The sequence below is a fragment of the Pinus tabuliformis genome, chromosome 8, assembly GCF_031772625.1.
Source record: "Pinus tabuliformis cultivar Carrire ecotype Pingquan chromosome 8, CPIR1, whole genome shotgun sequence".
In the NCBI taxonomy this organism is placed as follows: domain Eukaryota; kingdom Viridiplantae; phylum Streptophyta; class Pinopsida; order Pinales; family Pinaceae; genus Pinus; species Pinus tabuliformis.
In genome coordinates this window covers 1,579,943,906-1,579,967,954 of record NC_142294.1, presented here as the reverse complement: position 1 = coordinate 1,579,967,954, position 24,049 = coordinate 1,579,943,906, and the positions used below count along the sequence as shown (strand labels likewise).

Genomic DNA, 24,049 nt, shown 5'->3' with positions numbered 1-24,049 from the left:
TGTGTAGGCCGAAGCGGAGGCAGCAAGGGGCAGCTCATCTTGAGCTAAGGTCAGTGTTAGATCACCAGTGGAAGTGAGATTTTTCACACTAGAATTTTGTCAGTCATTTTCTCCGTATGGAAAGCTATATTTGGGCTTCCATAGATTTGTACTCAGATTTACCACTGCATAATAAAAAAACCCTCAGTTGTTTCACTGTTTTCCCAAGTTGGGTTTTTCCAGGGACATTGGTCCAAAAATAACGATGTTTAATTGTGTCTGTGCATCTATTCTTCCAGTGTTTTTATTTCTTCCGCAGTATTTATTTTGTAAACGCTGCAGTGTATATGTTTTGATATTTGTTGTAGCAAACTGCAAATAATTTGGTTGATTAATTTAACAAATAGAGAAACATTATCAGTTGTTGCAGTAGGATTCAGGGTCACCAAATTTTCACAGCAGATAGGTGTGAGGATGAAAAATTTGTACCTACTGTAGGTTGAGACAGGCACAACCTTGAGTGGCAAGGCAGGAAGTGTGCAGAGTAAAGATGTGAGGTTTGAGGAGAGCAAAGCTCTAAGGAAGTCCTTAGAGTGAGATCAGCTTAGAGTACTTGAGTAGGAGCTAATCGCTCCCAAGCGGGAGCCTAAGCCAGTATCACAGATTGAGTCTCACCCAAGTGGCATGAGGACCACACAGCAGGTTGACCAGGAGTCAGCAAAGGATCAGGAGAAGAGACTAGGATGAGTGGAGTCAGCCACTCAGTAAGTGACTCCTAGCACAGGGAGGAGGAGAGCCAAGTGGGCCGATCAAGAGGCCCAAGAGCAAGTTGAGACTCCTAGCTCTATGTTTAGGTAGAGCAAGAAGGCACAAAGGCACACTAGGTACATGGAACTGATGACTGAGTTGATAGACTAAAAGCCTTCTTGTTATGAGGAGGCATCCTCTTAGCATGTTTGGTAGGATGCCATGGTGGAGGAATATTCCTCCATCATGAAGAACGATGTCTAGGAGATTGTGCCACACCCAGAGGGCAAATTAGTAGTAGGCTCATGATGGGTGTAGAAGGTGAAGCATCGCACAAATGGAAGTGTGGAGAAGTACAAGGCAAGTGCCTTGGATGCATGAACAGTGTTAGTTGCTGAGAGGGAACAAGTGGCAAGGAAGAGTGATTATTCAGGTACTATCAAAAGCCTCAATTGGTATGATATGACATTGTTATATGCTCAGGATCGGGATCCTAGGAGCATGGTTGGGAGGAATGGATCTTGAGATCAAATTCCACAGTAGGAAGCAAGGAAGTCTTTTAATTCAGAGCGAGCAACTACAACAACAGATAACATAGTGGTGTTGGATACAAATCTAGGTGGAGGAGGTTCTTCCAAAAGTACCTTCCTCTCTAAGAGGGAGTGTTGAAAATGTAGCAAGTAAATGTCTTCTTGCTTGTGCCTTAGCCAGTGAAGACCTTGATTTGTCTTTCTCTAGCATGATGCGAGCTCATGAGTTAGACTTCAGTTAGGACAAGTTTATTTCTAGTTTATTGGAATGGTCATCAAGATGGCATGCATAGAGTTGGAGCCTGAATTAAGTGGAGTCTTCATCAATTTGACTACAGAACGAGGTGGCAGTTACAAGTTTAGTTAGAGTGAGTTAGTCTCCAGTCTTGATTGAAGGAAGAACAAGTTAAGAATCCAAGTGTTGATTGGAGAGAGAAAGAGTATCTCTCATTTAACTCGTTATCACAAGTTTGTGAGATCATCTTTGATTGTGGAGAGCACAGAATTTATCATCAATTGTGCGCAAGGATTTAGAAGATTGTTCGTAGAATTGAGAGCTTGTGTCCTAACTAGGAGATCACAAGTGCGCAAAGAAATAGGAGGATTTGCGCTAAAGAATAGGAGCATATATGTGCTAGGAAATAGGGGCAAATATGTTTTAGGCTTTACGAACCTCTTCTGCGCTAGGAAATAAGGACCTAGTGCACAAAGAAATAGGAGACCCAAGTGCGCAAAGATCAACGAACGGGGATCAGGGATTGCATGACAAGTCAAGGTATTTAGTAGGGGAGCAGTTGCGTGCTAGAGGACCAAGATCAAGCATTGATAAAGGCAGGTCGAGATCAACTGTATCAGCTAAGATTAGTGAGAAGAAGCAAAATGCTTTCTCAGAGATAGATTGTTTTGTAATAGATCCAATTGCTCAAGAAAAATCAATAAAATACCACAACAAAGAAGGCGGGTTTTCCCTTTTGTGTTCCCTGGGTAAACAAGTGTGTCAATTTGTGTGATGTGTTTTTATCTCTGGTGTTTTATTCCGCTGCTTATAATTTGTTAAGAAACTTTGTACCTTGGCGAAAGTAAATTAGGTTTTAGTTTTCAGTTGCCTTGATTTCAATTGATTCATTAAGTAGTTGTAAAGTTTCATGGAAATTTAGCATTAGCCTCTAGAATACAATGCTCCGCCTTGACAAGGTTAAACCCTAACACATAAAGAATACGCCTCACAATAAGAATAACCACCAATAGATAATGTTCCTAATATATAAGAGAATCACAACTAAACAATGCACCCCACATGCTAAGAATAGATAGATACATGCCACCCAAGCCAGGCACATTCATGTAACTATCCAAGGACAATTAGGCACATGCCAAAACATGTCAAGCACCTTTGCGTACCACTCAAATAATGTGACCCTCGTGTTCCAAGGATAGATAAGCACATGCCAAACACACTCGTCCATATACCTACTCAAGTAGTGCACCCCCATTCTAGGGATAGCTAGCCATATGCCAACATGTGTCAAGAACACTCCTCCACACTCCTAGCACACTTATTTATGCAACTACTCAATTAGTGAGCCTTTCTAGCCCAATGTAACTTCTAAGAGCCAAAAAAATAGTTGAAGAGGCTTATAAGAGATTCTTGCCCTCTTCGTGAGGACAGTGTTCTCCAAACCAAGCTTCTCCCTCAACATCTCAAACTAAACCTTTACCAAGGGCTTTGTCAAAATATTTCCCCCCACCATTGGAAGGTAATCAAGAACTATTGCTCCCTTCTATATTCTTGTCTCATAAAATGTTATAAAATATCAATGTGCTTTGAGCAATCATGGAAAACTAGATTCTTAGAGAGCCTAATGAAATGCAAATTGCCATACCAAACAATAATGAGCTCCAACATCTTATTGATCAAGTTTGTAACCAAATGGCAAAGACAAATGACCTTACGAGTAGGACAACATGCTACCATATACATTGTTTTTGTTGAACTAACTAGAACTACCACCTACTACCTATTGAAATGGGATATCATAGCTAAGCCCTGTTAATCTAGGTTATCATTTATGTCAATATGGCAATGTTTGTGATGGAAAATTCTTGTGATACGTGATGTTGCCCATTGATGCCCATTGATCATAATGTTGCCAGTGGAGGACCCAAGAACTAAATACAATATATGGATTTACAGACAGAATAGAAGCAGTAGACCCAAGGAGGAAAGCCATCAGGGAAGCCATTGGAAGTCAAGAACAAGAGCAAAGAGGAACACATCATCGAAAGAAGAGCTATCAGAAGAGCGAAAGAGTGAAGAGAAGTCACAGGAGCTAAGAACCCAACAGTGTTATCGGAAGTCATAGGAGTGAAGAGAAGCCACAAGAGTGAGAACCCAACAGTAAGGGTCAGAAGGAAGAAAACAGTGACATCGGAGGAGCTAAGAACCCAACAGTAATATCAGCAAAAGAACCCAATTAGAGTAATAAACCTTGGAAACCTTTTAACCAAAGTTCACAATGCAATATCGCATCCGTTGCATCGCACGAAGCCTTGTTACATTCAAATCCTCCTATTTCAATATGTATTGCGAACTTGATGGTTCCATTACAATACGCCCTAATACAATATCACATCCGCCGTATGAACTTTCATATCGCAAGTCATAAAGGGATGTCACATTAAAAACTGCGATTGCGATATAAGGTGCGGACCCGATTGCTCCATTATAAAACGCCCTAATGTAATATCGCATCCGCGTATCGAAACTTTCATATCACAAGTCTTAACAGGATGTCACAGTAAAACACCGATTGCGATAGTATTGTGAACCGCCAATTGCAATAGAGTCGTGGACCCTAGACCGTCGATTGCAATAGAGTGGTGGACCCCGGACCGCCGATTGCGATAATATCGTGGACCCGATTGGCTTATAAAAAATGATTTATTGAATATGGCATCCGCTCTGTCAGAAGTAGGGGAATCGGCAATATTATGTGCGGACCTCCGATTCTCATGAAGTTGCGATTGCGGGATTAAAGGTGATGATGTGGCATGTGGGACCTCCATGTGGGCATAGCCTCTCCTATGTGATATCTGTAAATAACAAGTCTATTGAATGAATATTAACAAAAGGCCCCTCTGATATATTTTGTAATGTGCGACCTCATAAGTCAGCCTCTCCTCCCAATGAATGTGTCTTTCGGTCATTGGTGAAACTCGTATAAAAACGAGTTAAAACGCTTCACTTAAAACAAGGATCTCGGAGCATCGATCACAAAGAATAAGAAAAAGTTCACAACTCGTGAACTTGAAGGAACAAAGGAAGCTAAAGGTCGAGCGGGAAAGAAGGAAGCTGAAGGTCAATCGAAGGAGAAATACACAGGAGCATTAAAGAGTTGAAGAACGAAGAAAGCCGACACTGACTACACATAGGATCATTCATACAGCCCGGACCTGTGTTTAACAGTGATTCAAATGACAGTTCAAAAGATTATCTGAGTATGAACAAGGTTGTTTTTAATTGAACGCACAATATAAAGCCACGACAATCATTCCTCTGAAGCAGTTACCACGATAGTGAGAACAGAGGCTCGAAACAGAGAATTCTTTGGTGCAGATTTTTTAGGCTTAGTGCAGCTTATTGAAGACACATTGTTGAGAAGCCTACATATCCTTAGAGTTAATCTTGGAGACCATGATGCATTAGTCATCATGAAGTGACCTTGGAGAAAGTGGATGGGTAAATATGAAGAACAATGGCGACACTTTCATGGTAAGACAAGGTTGTCATTGATAAATTAATGTGGAGACTAAGTGAAGACATTGTTGAAGATTGACAAGGCTCGTTGAAGAAGACATAGGGAGCCGTGAGTTACTACCAAACATATTTAAACAAAGTATAGCAGTGGGTTGGAGCCCAGAGGGTAGGTGCCCTAAAGGTTGGAGCCCTAGAGGATCGGAGTCCTCAAGAAACCAGGTTGGAGCCTCTAAGCACAACGTTGGTGCCTTAAGAAGATAAGGTTGGTGCCCTAGAGGTTGGAGCCTCACAAAAGACCAAGTTGGTGCTTGGCAACAGGTTGGAGCCTGGGAGATTGAAGATCGGTGTCTTCATCAAGGGTTGGAGCCCTATATATATTGTACTTGATTCATTATAAAGATTATATTAATAAAAGCATTTATTCCTATTGCTCATTTTGTGTTCTAAATATAATTGATTTAACTAGTAAAAGTAACAACTGAAAAGAAATATTGATTCACCCCCCCCCACAGTATTTCCAACAAGCCCAAACTAAAACCAATATCAGAAGTACTCTTTTGCATTCTTCCATCTCCTGCCTAGCCAAAATCAATAGATACATGGGGCAGCAACTCACATGAGACGATGCAGTGTGCCATTCAATTATCCATTAGAGAACTTTTGAGGTCAAAAATGGGCCTCAAAACAAAAATGTACAACCAAAATCAACTCTATAAGAACCAATAGGATTCAAGATGATGATCTCAACCATGGGGGACGATTCACCATTTTTGGAGTAAAAAGTAAAGACTAAAAAAAATTAAAAAGAAAACTACTTTTTCAATTCATATTTTCAACTTATATGCGTACAATTTTACTCAAATTTCAAGCGGGAACACTCGTTGGATTTGGAATTTAATTCCTCATCCAAGGAGCACCCATGTTGCATACTTTCAACGTTCTTCATGTATTTCACTTTTTGTGTAGCAAGGTCCACCGAAAGTATGCAACATGGGTACTCTTGGATGAGGAATTAAATTCCACATCCAACGAGTGCTCCCACTCAAAATTTGAGTAAAATCGTAGGGATATCAGTTGAAAATACGAGTTAGAAAAGTAGTTTCTTTTTCTTTCACTCTAAAATTTGATGATGTAATCTAATCTTATTTTATTATTTCCACTATTATTTTATAATATTCCTTAAGAGGCCCATTTTAGACGTCAAAATTTCTCTAATGTTAGAACATGATTACCAATGGTGCCAATGAGACAAATGAATTTTCAACCATAAACTAGCGCAATGTATTAACTACATAGCATATGTTGAACCCAATATTCACAAGGCACATTAAGGACCCAACAACTACCTATGCAAAGTAGATTCAACCAAACTAGAATCCTCGTCATTTCGAACCATAAGTGTAGCCAAGGGTTTGCAATGAAGCATCTTAAATCTCTTCAAAACCTCAACAATATACTTCCCTTTCCCAAGAAAGACTTCATATGAACCTTTCCAAACCTTTAGACCTAAAAAGTAATGTAGTATACCAATATTCTTCTTGTCGAATTTACTAGGCAAATTCTTCTTGCACCACACAATGAATTGCTCAAAACTTCCTTTCAAAATCAAGTCATTAGATACATGACCAAAACAAGCATACCAATCTCGCCATACAAATAATAAATACTAGAATATGCAAAAGTTTTGAAGGAGCCCAAATTCAGTAAGTACACACCAATCGAGTATAAACACCAACAAAAGACCAACGATAGAAAGATGTTAAAGACGTGACAATTCTAATAGATGTATGCCTTGCAACTAGAGCAAAAATCTCGTCATAATCAACTCCCTCTTTCTAAAACAATCATCTAGTAACAAATCTAATCATGTACATTTCAATGGCAAAGTAAACCATCTAATACCATATAAAACTAATCATGTACTTAGACACCATATAACACTACCAACATCTTTAGCATGCCACAAACCAAAACATATTGCATATTTTAAAACTTAAATCATGTTCATTGCATGAGGTATGACCAATTCCCAATATAACATGAGACTTATTTTATGGATAACTTTTCCTTAACATGATAACTCAAATTTTATTATGGGACTCTTCTAATTATGATAAATCAAATGAAGGTTCAACACTACCTTGAATCTTAACCTTTAACAAATAACACCCTAGCATAGTTTGATCATTGCTTAGTTGATCAAATGTCAAACCATAAGTAGAGTATATTTTGTAGATGAATTGCAATGAACTTTTCTTTCAAAATATTAATACCTATCTCATATATATAAAATCAATATGGTATCGCCATCACTTGTTTCTCCTTCAAAGGTCACATACAGGCTACAACCATGCATATGAAACAAATTTGCAATTTGAATATGTAGAAATACTCAACACAGACAATTTTCTGCAATACATGAATGTGCCATATGAAGATTACTGATATACTTTTACTAGGGGACCACACCTACTTACTTTGTTTATTTTCCTAACACAAGGATATAGGCTTTGCAATACTTTGCAAGCCTTATGCACAAGTAGATGACACATGAGTTAACTCCCCCCCCGCCCATCACAATATTCAATGGAATTGATCATGCTACAAAGAGTCTTTGGTGGAGCAAATCAATATTCATCAAGAAAAGGAAAACTAGTTGAAATAAGGGCCTACAGTGGGAGTGAATCTAACTACTTAGTGGATGGACCTATAAGAAAATTGCCATTGATGAGAGTAACAACAGTTCACTTAGGAAGATCAGAAAAATAAATAAGTACCATCATTACTGTCATCATTCTACATCATCCAAGTGAAAAACTTCATCATTGAACTGAGCAGCACAGAAGAAGAAACAACACTAGACTATAAATTTTGGGTGTTAAGCACCCTGGGTCTAGTCTATGACTTAACCAAGCACATAGACACACAAGATATGCTCAACTATGAAGCACTTTACACAACAAAATATAACAACAAAGAAATCAATAACAGTACACAAGAATTATGGCCCAAATCACATTTCTCATTAGTCCATCAAAACCTTAGAGCTCCTGTACTAGGGATCACGGCCCTTTATAAACCCTAATACAAAGCTATAAATTATAATAATAGTTTATCCTTTAACTGAAACCCTAGGGCTAAGGCCTAGTCCATCAGTTCTTCATCTTCCCAAATACAAAATATAATCGACATAAAACAAAATCACCTGGGCTTGCTCCTTTTAGCCCAAGGTACACTAGTACTCTTGTCATCCTTGTTGTAGCACCTTTCCTTCACTGCCACAAACTTTTGTCCGCAGAGATCAACTCATTTTAAACCTCTGTCCAATAGTTGTACCCTTCAGCAAACTTTTCCTTTAGTCTACTAATCATAACAACATTTTTTCACCTTGTTTTAGCCTCTTCCTTTTGCCTAACAAACTTTGTTGTAACCCTTGATCTACTCTATTACCATGCTTTTTTACTCAACTATAGTTCAACCCTCCTTAATAGCCCCATTCTAACTGTCAACAACCTCGGTCTGCTTCTTTAGGGTTCATTTCAACCCTTACGCAACCACAGTCCATCACTTAACAACCTCGGCCCTCCTCAGATACCTCTCGACTAGTGTGTTTCCTATCTTTGAGGCCCTCAACCTACCTTGCTCACACTTCAGCCTTGCTCCTAAGGCAAAGTCAGCCTGTAGAGAGCCTCTTATCCCCTCAGCCTGACTTGTTTCAACTTTATCCAAGTATGAGTGCCCTTATACTAGCCTATGAGTGGTCTCTCACTCTTTATGGCCTAAATAAGGCAAAATCCAACCCTCTTCTAGCGCTCGAACTTCTCCAGCAAATACATAGACCTACCCTTACAGAAACTCGGCCTTTAAACTGAGTTTGGATAGCTTCTTGACCAGAAACCCTAACTCAGCCTCTTCTCCAACAAACAAAACTCTCCAAACTCATCCTCTCTTGGAGAGTTGTGGCTCTCTTAGGGAAGATCTTCATAACCAATGAAGTCCTTCTCATTGTGTGACTAGGCCTCTCCTTTGGCCTATATTTTTGGCTCTTTAATAGGTCCCTTAGGAACCCTCTTAATCCTTCAAGAGACCCTTCTAAATAAATTAGAATATAAAATTGATTATCTTGGGTTCCAAGCCCACAACTTTGGGTCCAAAACCCAACACTTGGGTACTTTTCCCAACAAAGTATTTTTGTGGGTTTTCTTCTCTCGGAAATACCTTTCGAGCTATCCAAATTTCAACACTCCCTCTTACAGAGGAATTTATCTCCATGTCCTCCTAGAAATCTCCAGCTCCATGACTTTCCTTGCATGCCCATGACTTCCTTGCATGAGCCATGATTTTCTCTTACATGGCCAGGACTCTCCTCGCTTGCGCCATGTCTTCTTTGTGCTTAATCAAGACTTATCTTACAAGGTGCATGACTGTCCTCACATGTACCACGACTTTTCCTTGTGTGATCCATGACTCTCTTCGCATGGTCTACGATTTTTCTTACACCACCATCATTGTCCTTGCATGGGCTAACTCCACTCTCTCGCTTGAACCTTGAAGGTTAGACTTCCACTAGGCAGTTGACTCTCCTTTGCAGTCTCCCTTTGAGACTACACAACCTCCCTTGGCTCACTTCGCTTTCCTTCTTGGAAAGTGTGGCAACTGAACTTGTGTCCTTTCAAGGTCAGTGCCTAGTTGTGGTTGAACACTAGGCCTAGCAACCATAACTCAACTTTGCAAGTGTCCTCATCCTCCTAGGTAAAATACCTCATATGCACATGATTCCATTGTCGAATGTGCAACTCCGCAACCTAATGAAGATACTATCTCAGAATCAACCTGCCATCCATAAGAAGCTACCTCATCCATGCTAAAGCACTCCTTGCCAACGCACCTAAGCAATCTCAACATACTTTGACAAGTCAATGGAAGTCCATCATCAACTTGCCACACATCCTACTATTGTGCACCAAGTTCTCCACCAGAACTCCCATCCTATCTCATCACCAAACCAGTCAAGACCAGTGTTGCACACATCGCGATCGGGATTTAATCGGCGCCGGGAAAAAAGCGGAAAAAATCGTTAAAATGGGGAAAAAATCGGAAAAAAGCGGGAAAAAATCGTTTGGCACAAAAATATTCATTTTTTTTTCAATTTTTTTAATATCTAAACCATCTACAACATAAAATAAATACATTGACACATAAATATGATAAAAAAACTAATATATAAGATGTTTAATATCATTTCTAGCGCTAAAATCACACATAACATTGAATCATGTCCTGAATAGTAAGTCCTGAGTCCCAAGTCCAACTCAGCCTCAAAATATCAACAAAAAATATGATAATGTATCTCATCATGTCATAATGTCATATACAATAAAATGAAAGTCTAATCCTATTGATTTCCTCTGCCCCTCTTGCGAGAAAATGGCACAACTTTCTCTTTCCCTCTAGATGTAGAAGCTGGTGCCTGTGGTGGTGGAAATGGCAGTGGAGTCTGACGTGCTCTAGAAGCTGAAGAACTAGTAGTAGCAGCTACAGGAGGCTGAGGTGGACGGAGACCACGTCCTCTACTGGTGGTAGTGGTAGCCCGGGTAGCCCGAGTAGGCGGTGTCACCTCCTCCTCCTGCTCCTCCAACTCCTCCTCCTCCTGCTCCTCCAACTCCTCCTCCTCCTGCTCCTGCTCCTGCTCCTGCTCCTCCTCCTCCTCCTCCTCCTCCCCCTCATCCTGCACTAACCAATCCTCAGTGGGATCCATGAGAGGCCTCTCGGTCTCAACCCTCCATTCAGCAGTGGTGTCAATCCCATCCAATGAGATGGCTTCCGTATCAGGTGTCTTCTCTAGTTGTTTCACCCACAATCGAAGATTGTAGTAGACATAGACCATGTCATTAAGTCTATGGGACTCCAACCTGTACAAAGTTCATGAAATAATAAATTAATAATTAATAATTAATATTATAAAAAAAATATTGTTTAAAACTTTAATGAATTCAAAAATTTATTTGGAAATTTGCAATATTTTAAATGTTTAAGTGTTAACCTATTGCGCTTCTTGTTGTGTATTTTTTCAAATACACTCCAATTGCGCTCACATCCCGAGGAGCTGCATGTTTGGCTGAGGATGCGTACGGCAAGATTTTGCAAAAGGGGTACTCTGCCACCATACATCTTCCACCATGCGTCTACAACAAAATTACAAATAAAATTTTAAATAAACATAAGAAAAAAATGGAATTTGAAAAAACAATGAAATTTGAAACAAAGTTACAAAGTACATACTACAAACTAAAAAATACCTGGCATTTTAACCGTCCTATCAATGACAGCCATCTCAAAGCCAAATGTGCCACCTGACAACTTATATTGCTCAATTTGTCTAGAGATCTCCATACGTTCTTCTGGAGATCTCACCATCTTCTGGACACAGGTTAATAATCCTTCCACGACCTCAACATCAAAATTAAACCCACATGCATAAGAAAATGCAGGGTTCAGGAAAAGCCCAGCAGCATGAATGGGACGATGGAGTGTGTTGTTCCATCGCTCATCAATGACGTTCCATAGAAGGAGTTGTCTCTGGAACCCATCATCTCCCTTGTCATCATAGTAGGACCGAATGGCTTCTTTGGCCCTGTCCATGGCTTCATACAAATAGCCCATTGCAGGCTTCTCACCATCAACCAACCGAAGAACCTTTACCAAAGGTTCTGTAACAGCGCACACCTCCTGCACTCCCGCCCAGAAGTCTTCCTGGTATGAAACTAGTCTGCAGACGGCCTCTCCTTCTGGTTTGCGGCTCATTGACGAAGCACGCCACTCCTCTGAAAGAAACATTCTCTTCAAATCCCACATAGAATTCAAGAGGGATTGAAGAGATATGAAACTCGTCGCAAACCGTGTAATGGCGGGGCGCACCAACTCTTTGTTGTTGGTGCATTTTCTCATCAAGCTAAGCACAGATGTGTGATTGTAAATAAATTTTGTGATGCTTTTTGATGAGTCAACAACCTCTTTGACAAAGGGAATTTTCCCAATGTCCTCTAACATCAAATCAATACAATGGGTAGCACAAGGTGTCCAAAATAAAGCAGGATGCCTGTCCATAAGCATTCTACCAGCAGCAACATAATTTGCAGCATTGTCCGTTATGACTTGGACAACATTTTCTGCACCCACCTCCAAAATAAACACATCCAGCAAATCACATAAAGTTCTTGCATCTTTGATTTGATGAGTTGCATCAACAGATTTGATAAACATAGTCCCCTTGGGACAACTAACCAAGAAGTTTATAAGGGTTCTCCCCTTTTGGTCAGTCCAACCATCTGACATAACAGTGCATCCTGTTTGTGCCCATGATGCCCTAACATCCTCCAATCTTTGGGTGCAGTCACGCTTTTCATCTTGAAGAAGCCGGCCTCTGAAATCATGAAGAGAAGGGAGTTTGTACCCTGGGCCAACACTGGCAATAGCATCAACAGTAGGTTGGAAAAATGGATTATTCCTTATAATGCTGAAAGGAATATCACTCCAGAGGAGAAATTTTGTCATCAACTTGTCAGCTTTTTCTTTTTCAGTTCTTTTTAGCATTGAACCAATAGTTGGTTGTGAACCAGGTGTGGTTCGAGGAACAAAATATGATGATGCAGCTACCGGATTGACTGACGTTGCAGTAGAACCAGTGCCACTTGGCCCACTTCCTTCAGCTGACCTTTTTAGTTGCCTTTTGAGTTCTTCTTTGGCCTCTCTAGTGTGCTCTAATTCTCCCAATGCTCTCATGGCTTTTTGGATAATTTCAGCATTTGTCTTTAGACAGGGCCCCACATCACGTCCAGGGATTTGTGCAAGGTGGAACTTCAACCTGTACACCCCCCGAATATTTCCTTTCCACACAACTTGCAATACAAGTTTTGTCTATCATTCGGAGTTTTAGGGTCACCATATTCCCAGAAAGGATCCAATTTCCTTGGCATGTTTGTTTTTGAATTTTGAATTTGCAAACCTATGGAAAAATAAGGATTAGGAAATAGGAATTTAGGATTACATAAATGATAATACAAAATTACAAATTACAATTTAGCATTTGCAAAATTACAAGCTAATTATTTCCAAAATCCCAATTTCTAAACCCAAGTTACCCAACCAAATGCCAAAAAACAATGAAAATTCAAAAAAAATAAACAATGTTTAAAAAAAATGAGAAAATAAAAATAAAAAATTGGTTCTCATAGTCATAACAAATTACCCATCCCAAATCAATGAAAAATTTCAAAAAATTCTTTAAAAACAATGAAAACCAAAGTTTTTATAGAAGCAAAACCAAAAAAAATTAATCTACATACCTCTTTTATGGACAAATTGGTGATCTTGGCTTGGATTCCTCTTAAAAATGCTTCGATTCGCTCCCAAATCCGACGGAAACCCTTCAGCTCCTCTCCCTCACCTCTTCTCCTCCTCCTCCGCGCGGCGACAGCACAATGAATTAAAAAAAAATCGAATTTGCCATATAAAACCCCGCTGCCCGCGCCCTCCACGATTTTTTTCACTAAAAATCGCGATTTTTTCGAAAAAACGATATTTTCAAAAACTCGCGATTTTTTCGATAAAAATCGTTATAAAAAAAAAGTGGCGATTTTTACGCATAAAAATCGCGATTTGATCGGGTAAATGAAAAAATCGCGCTTTTCCGATAAAATCGCAATAAAATCGCGATTTTAACAACACTGGTCAAGACCATATCTCCATGTTCTTTGCTGAACTTTCTGCTCCATGTCTAGCCAATTGTGAGTTGGCAACATTGTTGCTTCATGCAACAATTTCACAACTCTCTCCTAAAGTTGATTCTATGCACACTTTGATCTAGTTACCCTTCAAAGTAGCTTTGATACCATGTTGAAATTTCCACACACCCTAGGTTTGGTCTATGACTTAACCAAGCACATAAACACACTAGCGATGCTCAACTATGGAGCACATTGCATAACAGAATATAACAAGGAAAATCAATAATAGTACACAAGAAATATGGCCCAAATCACATTTCTCATTAGTCCATCAACAAGAAAATCTTAGCGCTCCCATACCAGGGATCATGGCCCTTTACAAACCCTGATACAATGCTATAATACATAGTTTGTCCTTTGACTGAAACCCTAAGGCTAAGGCCTAGTCCATTAGGTCCTCATCTACACAAATATAAAATACAATCAGGAGAATACAAAACCCACATGGGCTTGCTCCTTTTAGCCCACGATACACTAGTGCTCATGTTGTCCTTGTTGTAGCACCTTTCCTTCATTGCCACAAACTTTTATCCACAGAGATCAACTCCTTTTAAACCTCTATCCAATAGTTGTAGCCTTCAGCAAACTTCTTTTTTAGTCCATTAATCATAACGACCTTTTGTCACCTTGTTGTTAGCCTCTTCCTTTTGCCTAACAGACTTCATTGTAGCCCTTGATCTACTCCCTTACCATGTTGTTTTACTCAACCACAGTTCAACCTTCCTTAGCAACCTTGTTCTAGTTGTCAACAGCCTCAGTTTGCTTCTCTAGGGTTCAATTCAGCCCATATGCAACCACAGTGCAACACTTATCAACCTCATCCCTCCTTAGATACCTCTCAACCAACCTGTTTCCTATCCCTGAGGACCTCGACCTACCTTAATCACACTTCAGCCCTACTCCTAGGGCAAAGTCAGCCTTCGGCCAGCCTCTTAACCCCTCAGCCCGACCTGTTTCAACTCTATCCAAGCATGAGTGCCCTTCCACCAGCATATAGGTGGCCTCTCTTCTCTGAGACCTAAATAAGGCACAGTCTAGCCCTCTTTTAGGGCTCAGACTTCTCCAACAAAAACACAGACCTACCCTTAAAGAAACTTAGCCTTCAAACAGACTCTTGGATAGCTTCTTGACCAAGAACCCTAACTCAGCCTCTTCTCCAGTAGAGAGAACTCGCCAAACTCAGCCTCTCTTGGAGAATTGCGACTCTCTTAGGGTAGACTCTCGCAACCAATTAAGTCGTATTGATCACTGGAGTGGCACTTGAAGATTTTATGAAGACTCCATGCCCAAGGATGTACCAAAGGTTGCTTGTACCATCAGGGATCATCATATCACTAGAGTTTTTCAACTCTACTTCTTCTTCTCATCTTCTTCTATTATACCCAGATTCCACAAGCCCTACGGGGATGATGTAAAGTGATGCTAGTATGATGAGTTTGAGTTAAGTAACAAGCCTAGGTAGCTTGGGACTTTGTCATCAAGTGAGTTTACCCTAGGAAGTTTTTTTAACTTGGTACAACTATCCAAGTTATCTTGTTGAGCATATTTACTTAAATCATTTCCATTTTTTACAAAGCACTTGTAATCTTACTTGCATAGCGTATTGGGCATTTTAATATAATTGCATTTTTTAATTAATTTACCTCTAAGTATAAGTTTGGTTCAAAGACATTTTTAGGGACCTCTTTCTTTCATCAACTTGAGGGACATAGACCCTCTTATGTGGTTATGACAATGACCTTGCAGTCGTCAGAGCCACAATCTCTACAGCGTCGGAGGCATCGGGTGTGTTGGGTAATCCAAGGAAGGTATCATTAATATAGTTGTTGATGTCTTTCTCTTGAAGCCCTTCCACAACCACCTATATAAGATACTTGTTTCAAAGTAGTCAAAAGAAACGTCACATCTAAAATAGGGATTTAGGTTAAAAGTAACGAAGATAATTGCATCAAACTCTAGTTTAGGTGCATTTCATGCCAATACATTTTACTTGCAAAGCATCCATGTACTTGTTATTGATGAATATGTTGAATTGAATACTTTATTTGGGCAAGTATCGTCTCATTTATTTTTGCAAATAAAGTTCTAACTTGTTTCCTTTTGCAAGACATTTCCATATTTGCTTCCTTGCATGCTTTGAATTTGTGAATGATCATATATTTTAAAAGCATTTCTTGAAAACATATTTTATATCTTGCATTGATATCATATCTTGCTAACATCTTTTGTTTGATTTACAAGATTGGTTGTGTTTCAATTTGAAACACTTCATTTTATTTTGAGCAAGTATTAGTTATTCTTAAAGCAATATTTGAAGGCACTGGTTTTATATATGCTTATCATTATCTCATGTGTTGATGGTTATTGAAGTTCTTTTTATTTCATATTGCTCACATTATATTTGCTCACAGTCTTAAAAGTGATCCTAATTTAACATCTCCTAGAAACCTTCTAACTTAGTTTTCCATTTAGGGACCACCCCCTTAGTTGACCTAGGAGAGAGCTTAAACGAAGAGAGTTGGGAATAGGTGACAGCCCCATCTCTTTAATTTTCCACCAACCACACCTTGTGGGGTTAAGGGATTTTCTGATGAACTTATGTGTGCGTGACAGGCGGCAACAAGTCCTTCTCATTGTATGACTAGGCCTCTCCCTTGGCCTATATTTATAGCTCTCTAATAGGTGCCACAAATTTGGTTCCAAACCCCCAACACTTGAGTACTTTTCCCAACAAACTCCATTTTGTGGATTTTCTTATCTCAAAAATACCTGTTGAGCTACCCAAATTTCAACAGTAATGTCACATGAAGATAGTGGATTAGAAGATATATTCAAGAGAGAGTAGGGACCAAATAGGGGGGGCTATCAAATTGTCCCACAAATTGCAGGGTACATATAGGTGGACCAACATCAAATGGAGATGAGGAGATGTCCACCACAACTAGCTGGAAATCATCAACAAGCGACATATCAAGAGGGGAAGTGATATGATTCATGGATACATGTGAAGAGCCTTCATTGAAATCATCATCAAAAAGAAGTTGATGAAATAGATCTTGGTGGACCATGAGGAAAGGTTGATCAAAGATAGCAACGCAATGTTCAATCACTTCGCCCGAGGTGGCATTATAGATAAGATGCCCTTGAAAATTCTCACGATAGCCAATTATATTTTGATGAGGTATACAATGGACAAGTGACATCAATTCTTGACAATTTTTATTATCTTTTGTTCAAACTTGGATTAAATTCAATAGTCTTACATAGACTCAGTTATATCATAAAACAGATATAAAGCGAACACCCTAAAAAATGAATTTGTGTGGTGGTGTTTCTATGTGTTTTTCCTAAAACTAGGAAGAGCTCATATGGACACAATCACGTAATTTATCGAACAGGGATGTGTTTAGACTTGTGAGGCACCATGTGCAATATGAACAAAGAAAGGGCTCTATCTAAATCAATGCCAATTATACATAATCTAATCTAATTCACACCATGCAATGAAAAGATAATTTAATATTCTGTTATGAGCAAAAATCAAAAGGATCAAGAACATTCCCATTGTCTGAATTCGCCAATGGCACCTCATATGTTACAACGTATGAAGGTTATATTCGTAACTCAACACTATTAAATTTCTAATATCAACCAAATTTATTTTCACATGGCAATTTAATTTATCCTCAGTTTATTATTTATTTACCCAAATAATAATTGAATCACTGAAAATTAAAATCAATGGTATCTTTAACTTCTAGAATTAAAAATATGCAGTGGAAATAAACCAGAGAGATCAATCAAACATTGCAAAATTAATTAACCCACAAACAATTCTCCATCATTTCATTATCTGGAAAATCTAGGTTTCTCGACCTGCAGAGATACAAGGAAAAATACAATCTGGAATTTGCAACTTACCTCCCTCAGAGTTAATTCATCCCAGGTAATCGGCCTCAAGGAAATCTACCTCAAGATCAAATCACTCTAAAAAAATGAGCCTCCAAGAATCATATTTGCACCCTCCTGGAACTCAATCTGTGCCTTGCCACTAATGCGCACTGGAAAAACTCCAGCAACTCTACCTCCTCCAGACAAAATCGATCTCCTTCTAGCAACTCGGCTCTACAATCCTCTCCAACTCGGCCCTCCTAGATTCACTCAAATCTACTTGCACTTCTCCTCCTCTGCGCATTGGTCACTGAGCCACTCGCACTGTAGAGAAAAACACTCACTCTTGTGATGACTCGCTCACACACTTATGCTCTCTGTTGTGTCTTCACCTCCATCGTTAGCCTCCATTTATAATCTTCATTAATTCCAAATCTCTAACCCCAATCTCCCCTCTAGAAACATCTTGAATCTTCCTTCTAGAAACATCTTGAAGATCAATGGTTGAGATTATGTTAGAATTGGCAACTAGGGCCAAATTCCACCTTGGGACAGCTCATTTGATGGAGATGATGATTGCATTAAATTCCTCTTTTCGAGAGGACCAATATTGATATAAAGATCAACCAATTTGGACAAGTAGAAGTGTATTTTTGAATTTATGCCCACACATGTGCAAATTGTTCAGGTCGGCCACATCATCACGTAGCCTCATGAAGTCCAATAGATGTGACTCTTCACCCTCAATGACTTGTATAAATACAAGTGCCCTCTCACCTCATTTGGCATCATCATCACACACATTTCTTCTCTCTCCTTCTCTCATTGGTTCATACAGCTATTCGGCAGATCTTCTCTCTCACACACGTGGCAAAAGGACGAATTCTCTGGGCAAATTGCAGAGCCAAATTTCAGGACTGTTGCAGGAGTTTGACCAGTGTTGACCGAGCACTTTGACTCATCCTTTGACTGCGATTTTTGCGAGAAATTTTCATTTTTGACAAGCCGTACAATTTGGCACAAGAACCAAGAATTTCTGGGCACTTTGACTGCAGGGTTGACCGTAGACCTGATCGCAAAGTTGTCCAAGTTTGATCACAGTTTTCAAAACTGTTTTGGGCTGACTTTGACCACCTTATCAGGCCGAGTTTGACTGGGTATGACCAAGCTCCAAAGAGGAAAAATTGTTGTTGTGTTGACCATCTTTGACTTTCCGCTTAGGGGTAAATTTGACTGCAGTTGACTACAGATTTGACAAAATTGTTTTGACTTTGATTTGGCAAGTCAATTTTGACTTTTCTGCTCTCTCTTTGTTGAACATTTGATAAAATAATAAGAAGAATTTTGTTGAACATTTGATATAATAATAAGAAGAATCGACAAAGGGTTTTCCCGCAATGGGGTTTTTCCCTAACATCCACCAAACCTGGTGTCCTCTTGTCTTGGCTTGTCTTCTGCATTTTTATTTGATGTTCTATCTACAGTTATTATGATAATTTATTATTTATGTCTTATCCTTGGCATTTTTATTTGATGTTCTATCTACAGTTATTGTCAATGTGATTTATGGTTAATGTGATTGCTATTGGAAACTAAATTGGAAATTGTCATTGGGTTGCTTAAAAGTACATTGAAGTAATTGTGCTAAGCATAGAACATAACATTGTTATCTAAATTTAACAGATTATTTCTAAGTCACTTAAATAATTAAATTATTTATCTTTAGAAAATAATCCAATAATCCACAATAATTAGGAAAGAAGACATAAATCGTTAGAACAGGCAAACAATCTCTTCCTCATGCTACGACACCAAGCAATTGTAGAAGACCTTTCAATGCTACTCACATCAACAAACACGATGCTTCATATTCTAAGTGCTAGTTGTAAATGAGTTGATCTTATCACACGTTAATGCTAAAGGGCGGGGAAGATTAGCAGCCAAATGTGAATTGCTCAGCCGCAAGTATTTTTTATTTTGTTGATTTGTTTTTTTAAATTAAACTTTGTATTTTGTTGGTTTGAGTTTTTTTTGGGTTTGGCCGGGATTGGAGAACACAACTCTAATACCAATGTAATGAGCAGGGTTAGTATACACAGCGGAAATATTCAAAATATCTGAAATATGTAAATATCCATTATAGGACAAGTAGTATTTATATAGAAATGTTTGAATGTACAAGAGATATGAGATGATATGATTTCAAATGAGGGCCCACTTATATACCTAGGCAGGTGCCCTTTCATGAACGGTCATGTCCTTTTAGACATTCCTCTTCGGTAACTAATTATTATTTAATGAATTATTATTATGATAATTTATTATTTATGTCTTATCCTTGGCCTGTCTACTCCATAGAGCAACAGGCTCCTCAAAATCTAGGACTAGCTTAAACAACATAAAGCTAAAAACATAACAATCCTTTTGATAGGTTCTGAGAGAGTCAGTTTCAATAGTGATTTCCTCGTGCAGTCCCTGTCTAACTAAACTATCAAAATTCCTCTACATCCTTTAAAATATGCAGCAACCACGGGACATGGGTTCCTCCAGTCAGTGTCACAGTTATACAATCCCTGTTTGGCCTGTGGAATCCTGTAGCATTAACCTTCGAGCACGTGGATGCATAACTGTAGCCAGGCTCATGAGATCCCCAGCTCGCTCTGCTGTTAAACACTTGTTTGCATCTATCCATCATGGCAGGAGAACCATTTCTTCAGAAATAGGATTTAAAGGCTCTCCATTGTGCAAATGTAGACCAGGACTAGTTTATGTTAACCTGTACTGTATAATCATTCTCATAGGAATCTTAGGTTAGCATAAGTCCTTCAGGATCAAAGTGTAATTGCATATATAGGTATAACAATCTAAACAATCTCCAAAACACATATTAGCTCTAACTATAAAGATTAAAAAATAAAAAATAAAGGGAGCAAATGGCAAATGTGTACCTGGAACAAAATTATGGTAGGCAAGGGAAAATTTAACGGAAAAAGGGAAAAATTGGAATGTATTTGTGACAAAAAGGAAGTGTTTCTGTAGTATAAGGAGTCAAAATGGTGGTTCATTGCCGTGCCCGTTTCTATAGTACAGGGTGTGAATCTCAATGGACTTCTAGTGTTGGCCCAGAATTGTCACTGAAATCTATAGAAGAAGCAATAACCTTTGATCTCCTAGAGAGCACTTATCATAGATTGGGAATCAGTACATGTCACAGCCTTTAACCAAGGTCCTTTTAGTTACTTTATTATGAGGCTTGTTGCCTGTTCTAATAAAAAAAAATGAGATTTTACAGATAAAATCTCACTTGCTGAAAGTTTTAAATTTATATCAGACTCTGCAAACAATAAACAACTCCCAGTTATGTTCAAAAGTTATTTTAAGGCCTAAGGAGAAAAGCTTCATCAGTCTACACGCATATCGTGTTAATAGCTTAGACGATTGTGACCTTAAACCAAAAGGAAATACCAGTAAAATTTTGTCAACAACTAAGGTCCAGAAAATTTATTATATATTCTAAATTTCAGAAAGCCAAAAAAAAAAAATTAGGAAAAATCCCCACAAAAGTACAGACTTTTTCAACTCACCTGTTTAAGTTTGCTTGATGTTTCAATCATCCGACCTTGCAGTTCAACAAATGCCTATGAAATCCACAATTAGTCAAGAATAATGCATTAGAAATAATATATAGAAAGAAAATGTTATAACATTGTGTGTCTGCAAAATGAAGAATGTGTACTCCAAATCTCTTTTTACAATTTTAGAGTTTAATTTATAAGAAACTTCCATCCAAATCCCTATGAAACCTATACAGGATAATATTTCAGAAAGAATAGTCATACTAAAACTAAAAATAAAGAGCAGAAACACCAAATCTGTAATGTCATAAAAGCACACGCCTGATTATCATTGGAGGAGCAAATAGAGAACTCCACCCTAGCACTAATGTATAATTTATATTATGCAAACGTAACGTTAGTTCACACTGATGACAGTGATTGATAGATATATACCAATGTAACATTGACGTGTTGGTTAAACAATTACAACCTAGGATGCTATATAATAATGTAGCAGTGAATGATTGATTTGAGAGAGTAGTATTTGTATGTTAGATACCCTACCTCAAGCCCCTACAGATGTAATCACTGCAACAATAACATGTGACAATTATTATTCTCTCAAAATATGTTGTTAACTTACTGCTTTATGCACCCACATAAAATTATGCATGGTGATAGACAAAGGAGCCTAACACCATGTTCTAGGAAGGTCAAAAAAATCAACAAAGACAAATATTGTTATGGTGACAAAAATTAAGGGAATCAAATGTGTTATTTACATCCTCCAGTGCATTGAGAAGAGTATGAGGCAAGTAGTTTCTCATTTTAAAGGTTCGGAAAAAAACATAATAAATTAAAAATTGAATCATTGAGAGTATTCAATTGAGGCAAGTAGCTTTTCATTTTAAAGGATTGGAAAAAAACATAATAAATTAAGCATTGAATCGGAGCTTGACAGGTTGAAGGAAGAGTAAAGAATGAGAGGTAGCCTATGTGATATAGTCACCATGCTTGTAATGTCCCTGACCACTTAGGAAGCTTATGACGACATCCGCTAGCCTAATGTGGTTTCCATAGGCTAATAAAGGGGACTTAATTTGCCTAAGTAAAACATTATAAAGTCTAAAGAGAAGAAAAAGTGACATTTCTTAAGCAAGTGAAAAGTCACTTTAACTTTATAAAATGAAATATAAGTGACTTTATAAAAGTTGATTTGGTAAAATGGTGACCATAGGTTTATAAAAGAAGGAAAATGAGGAGACTCTCCTCATTCATGCATTCGTGTTTTTGGAGAAAAATCTCTTGGAGAATTTCTTGAGGAGAAGTTTAGGGTTTGAAAACCCTAGCCGCCATAGTTGGTTTCAATGTTGAAACTTGACACTCTAGCCAGTCCAAGCAGTGAAATCACTCAGATTTCATCGTCAAAATTCAAAGGAGAAAAATATTTTCTAGACATATGGGCTAGAAGAGGTACTATCAGTTGAATCTCTAATTTATTGCTCTTCATTTATCATCTTACAGGTTGGAGACAAAATCATGGAGCCAAAGATTCAATCCCAGGTCTGAGATTTGATTACTGTTGTTAGATGTCGATTTCCTCTCATTTTGCCACTCAAGCTATCTGAAAGGAGGACATGTTTGAGGAATAAGCCTCATGGGAGAGTTCTGGTCATAAAGGCATGAGCTTCCTTATTTTGGAGAACAAGTTATTCATTCCCTCAATGAGTCGAAGTTTTGAGGAAAAAACTCCCTCATTTCCAGGAGTTCGAGTTACATACTTCTTGTTGGACCGAGATTACTGTTCACAGAGGCAAGTTTCCATAATAAAGATTGGACCAAGTTCCCTCTTTTTAACTGGTCGTGTGTAAACTTTAAGTTGGTGGTCATTTTTTGTTATATTGGTTGAGTGTGTTGGTTGAGTAAGGCCGAGTGCATTAATTTCCTTTGTTGGGCACGATTTGAGAGTTAAAGAGTTTGCGGCCTGACTAGACCAAGTCCCCACCATTTGACTAGTTGTGTAGCACGTTCTCATTGTAGTGAAGGAAAGACAAGTCACTAAGCCCACTAAACAAGCCTTTATGGGACTATGTGCATGTGTTGTAGCTTTCAGAGACTATATTGGACAGTGTACAACAGTGGTATGGCATAGTATCCAACGTGGCTCTTTCTCTCTGCCATATCTGAGCAGTGTATGTCCCTATATCACGAGTTGAAGTATTATCTCTCTGCTAGCAACCAATATATACCAGGTGCCAAGTTATATTTTCTGCTATGTATTTTCCTTAAATATTGAGAGTTGTGCCATTTATGATTACCCAGAATATCTTTGTCATGAAGTTCTATCAGTGACTTTGTTGAAATTATGAATTTGGATAAAATATCAGTTGTTATTGTTGAAGAAAGTGCAACTAGGTTCGGTCTTCATAAATGTACTTTTGATATTTGTATTTATTCAAGAAAAGAAATATTATTTTTATATTTGTCGATGAGTTTCTTGCTGATTGAAGTAGGTCAAGCACATGGTTAAGTGCTTCTAGGAAGTCAAAAGGTCAATGTATTTATAGAAGACCCTTAGAGGGCATGTTACACTATGTATAAGGTCAAAGGAAAACCTCCAAGACAAGTGCAAGTCCTCTCCATGCAGCAATGTCCTCCAAAAGAAGCAAAACAGTGAAAATAAGGAAGATATGGTCAAGTCGGCCTAAAGACAGAATGTCGGCCTAATGTCGGCCTAGAGGAGGGACAGTCCTCTATATATAGAGGTTGTCCACTCCCTCATAAAGTCAACAACACAAATAG

General features: G+C 38.5%; 1 protein-coding gene across 1 annotated transcript in view; it reads right to left on the bottom strand.

Moving 5' to 3' along the window:
• PFD1 (PREFOLDIN 1) overlaps positions 1-24,049 on the bottom strand; it is a 117,241-nt gene that overhangs the window by 26,547 nt on the left and 66,645 nt on the right. Inside the window, 1 exon segment of the mRNA XM_089374164.1 lies at positions 21,275-21,328. Coding sequence (XP_089230290.1) covers positions 21,275-21,328 — 54 coding nt within the window.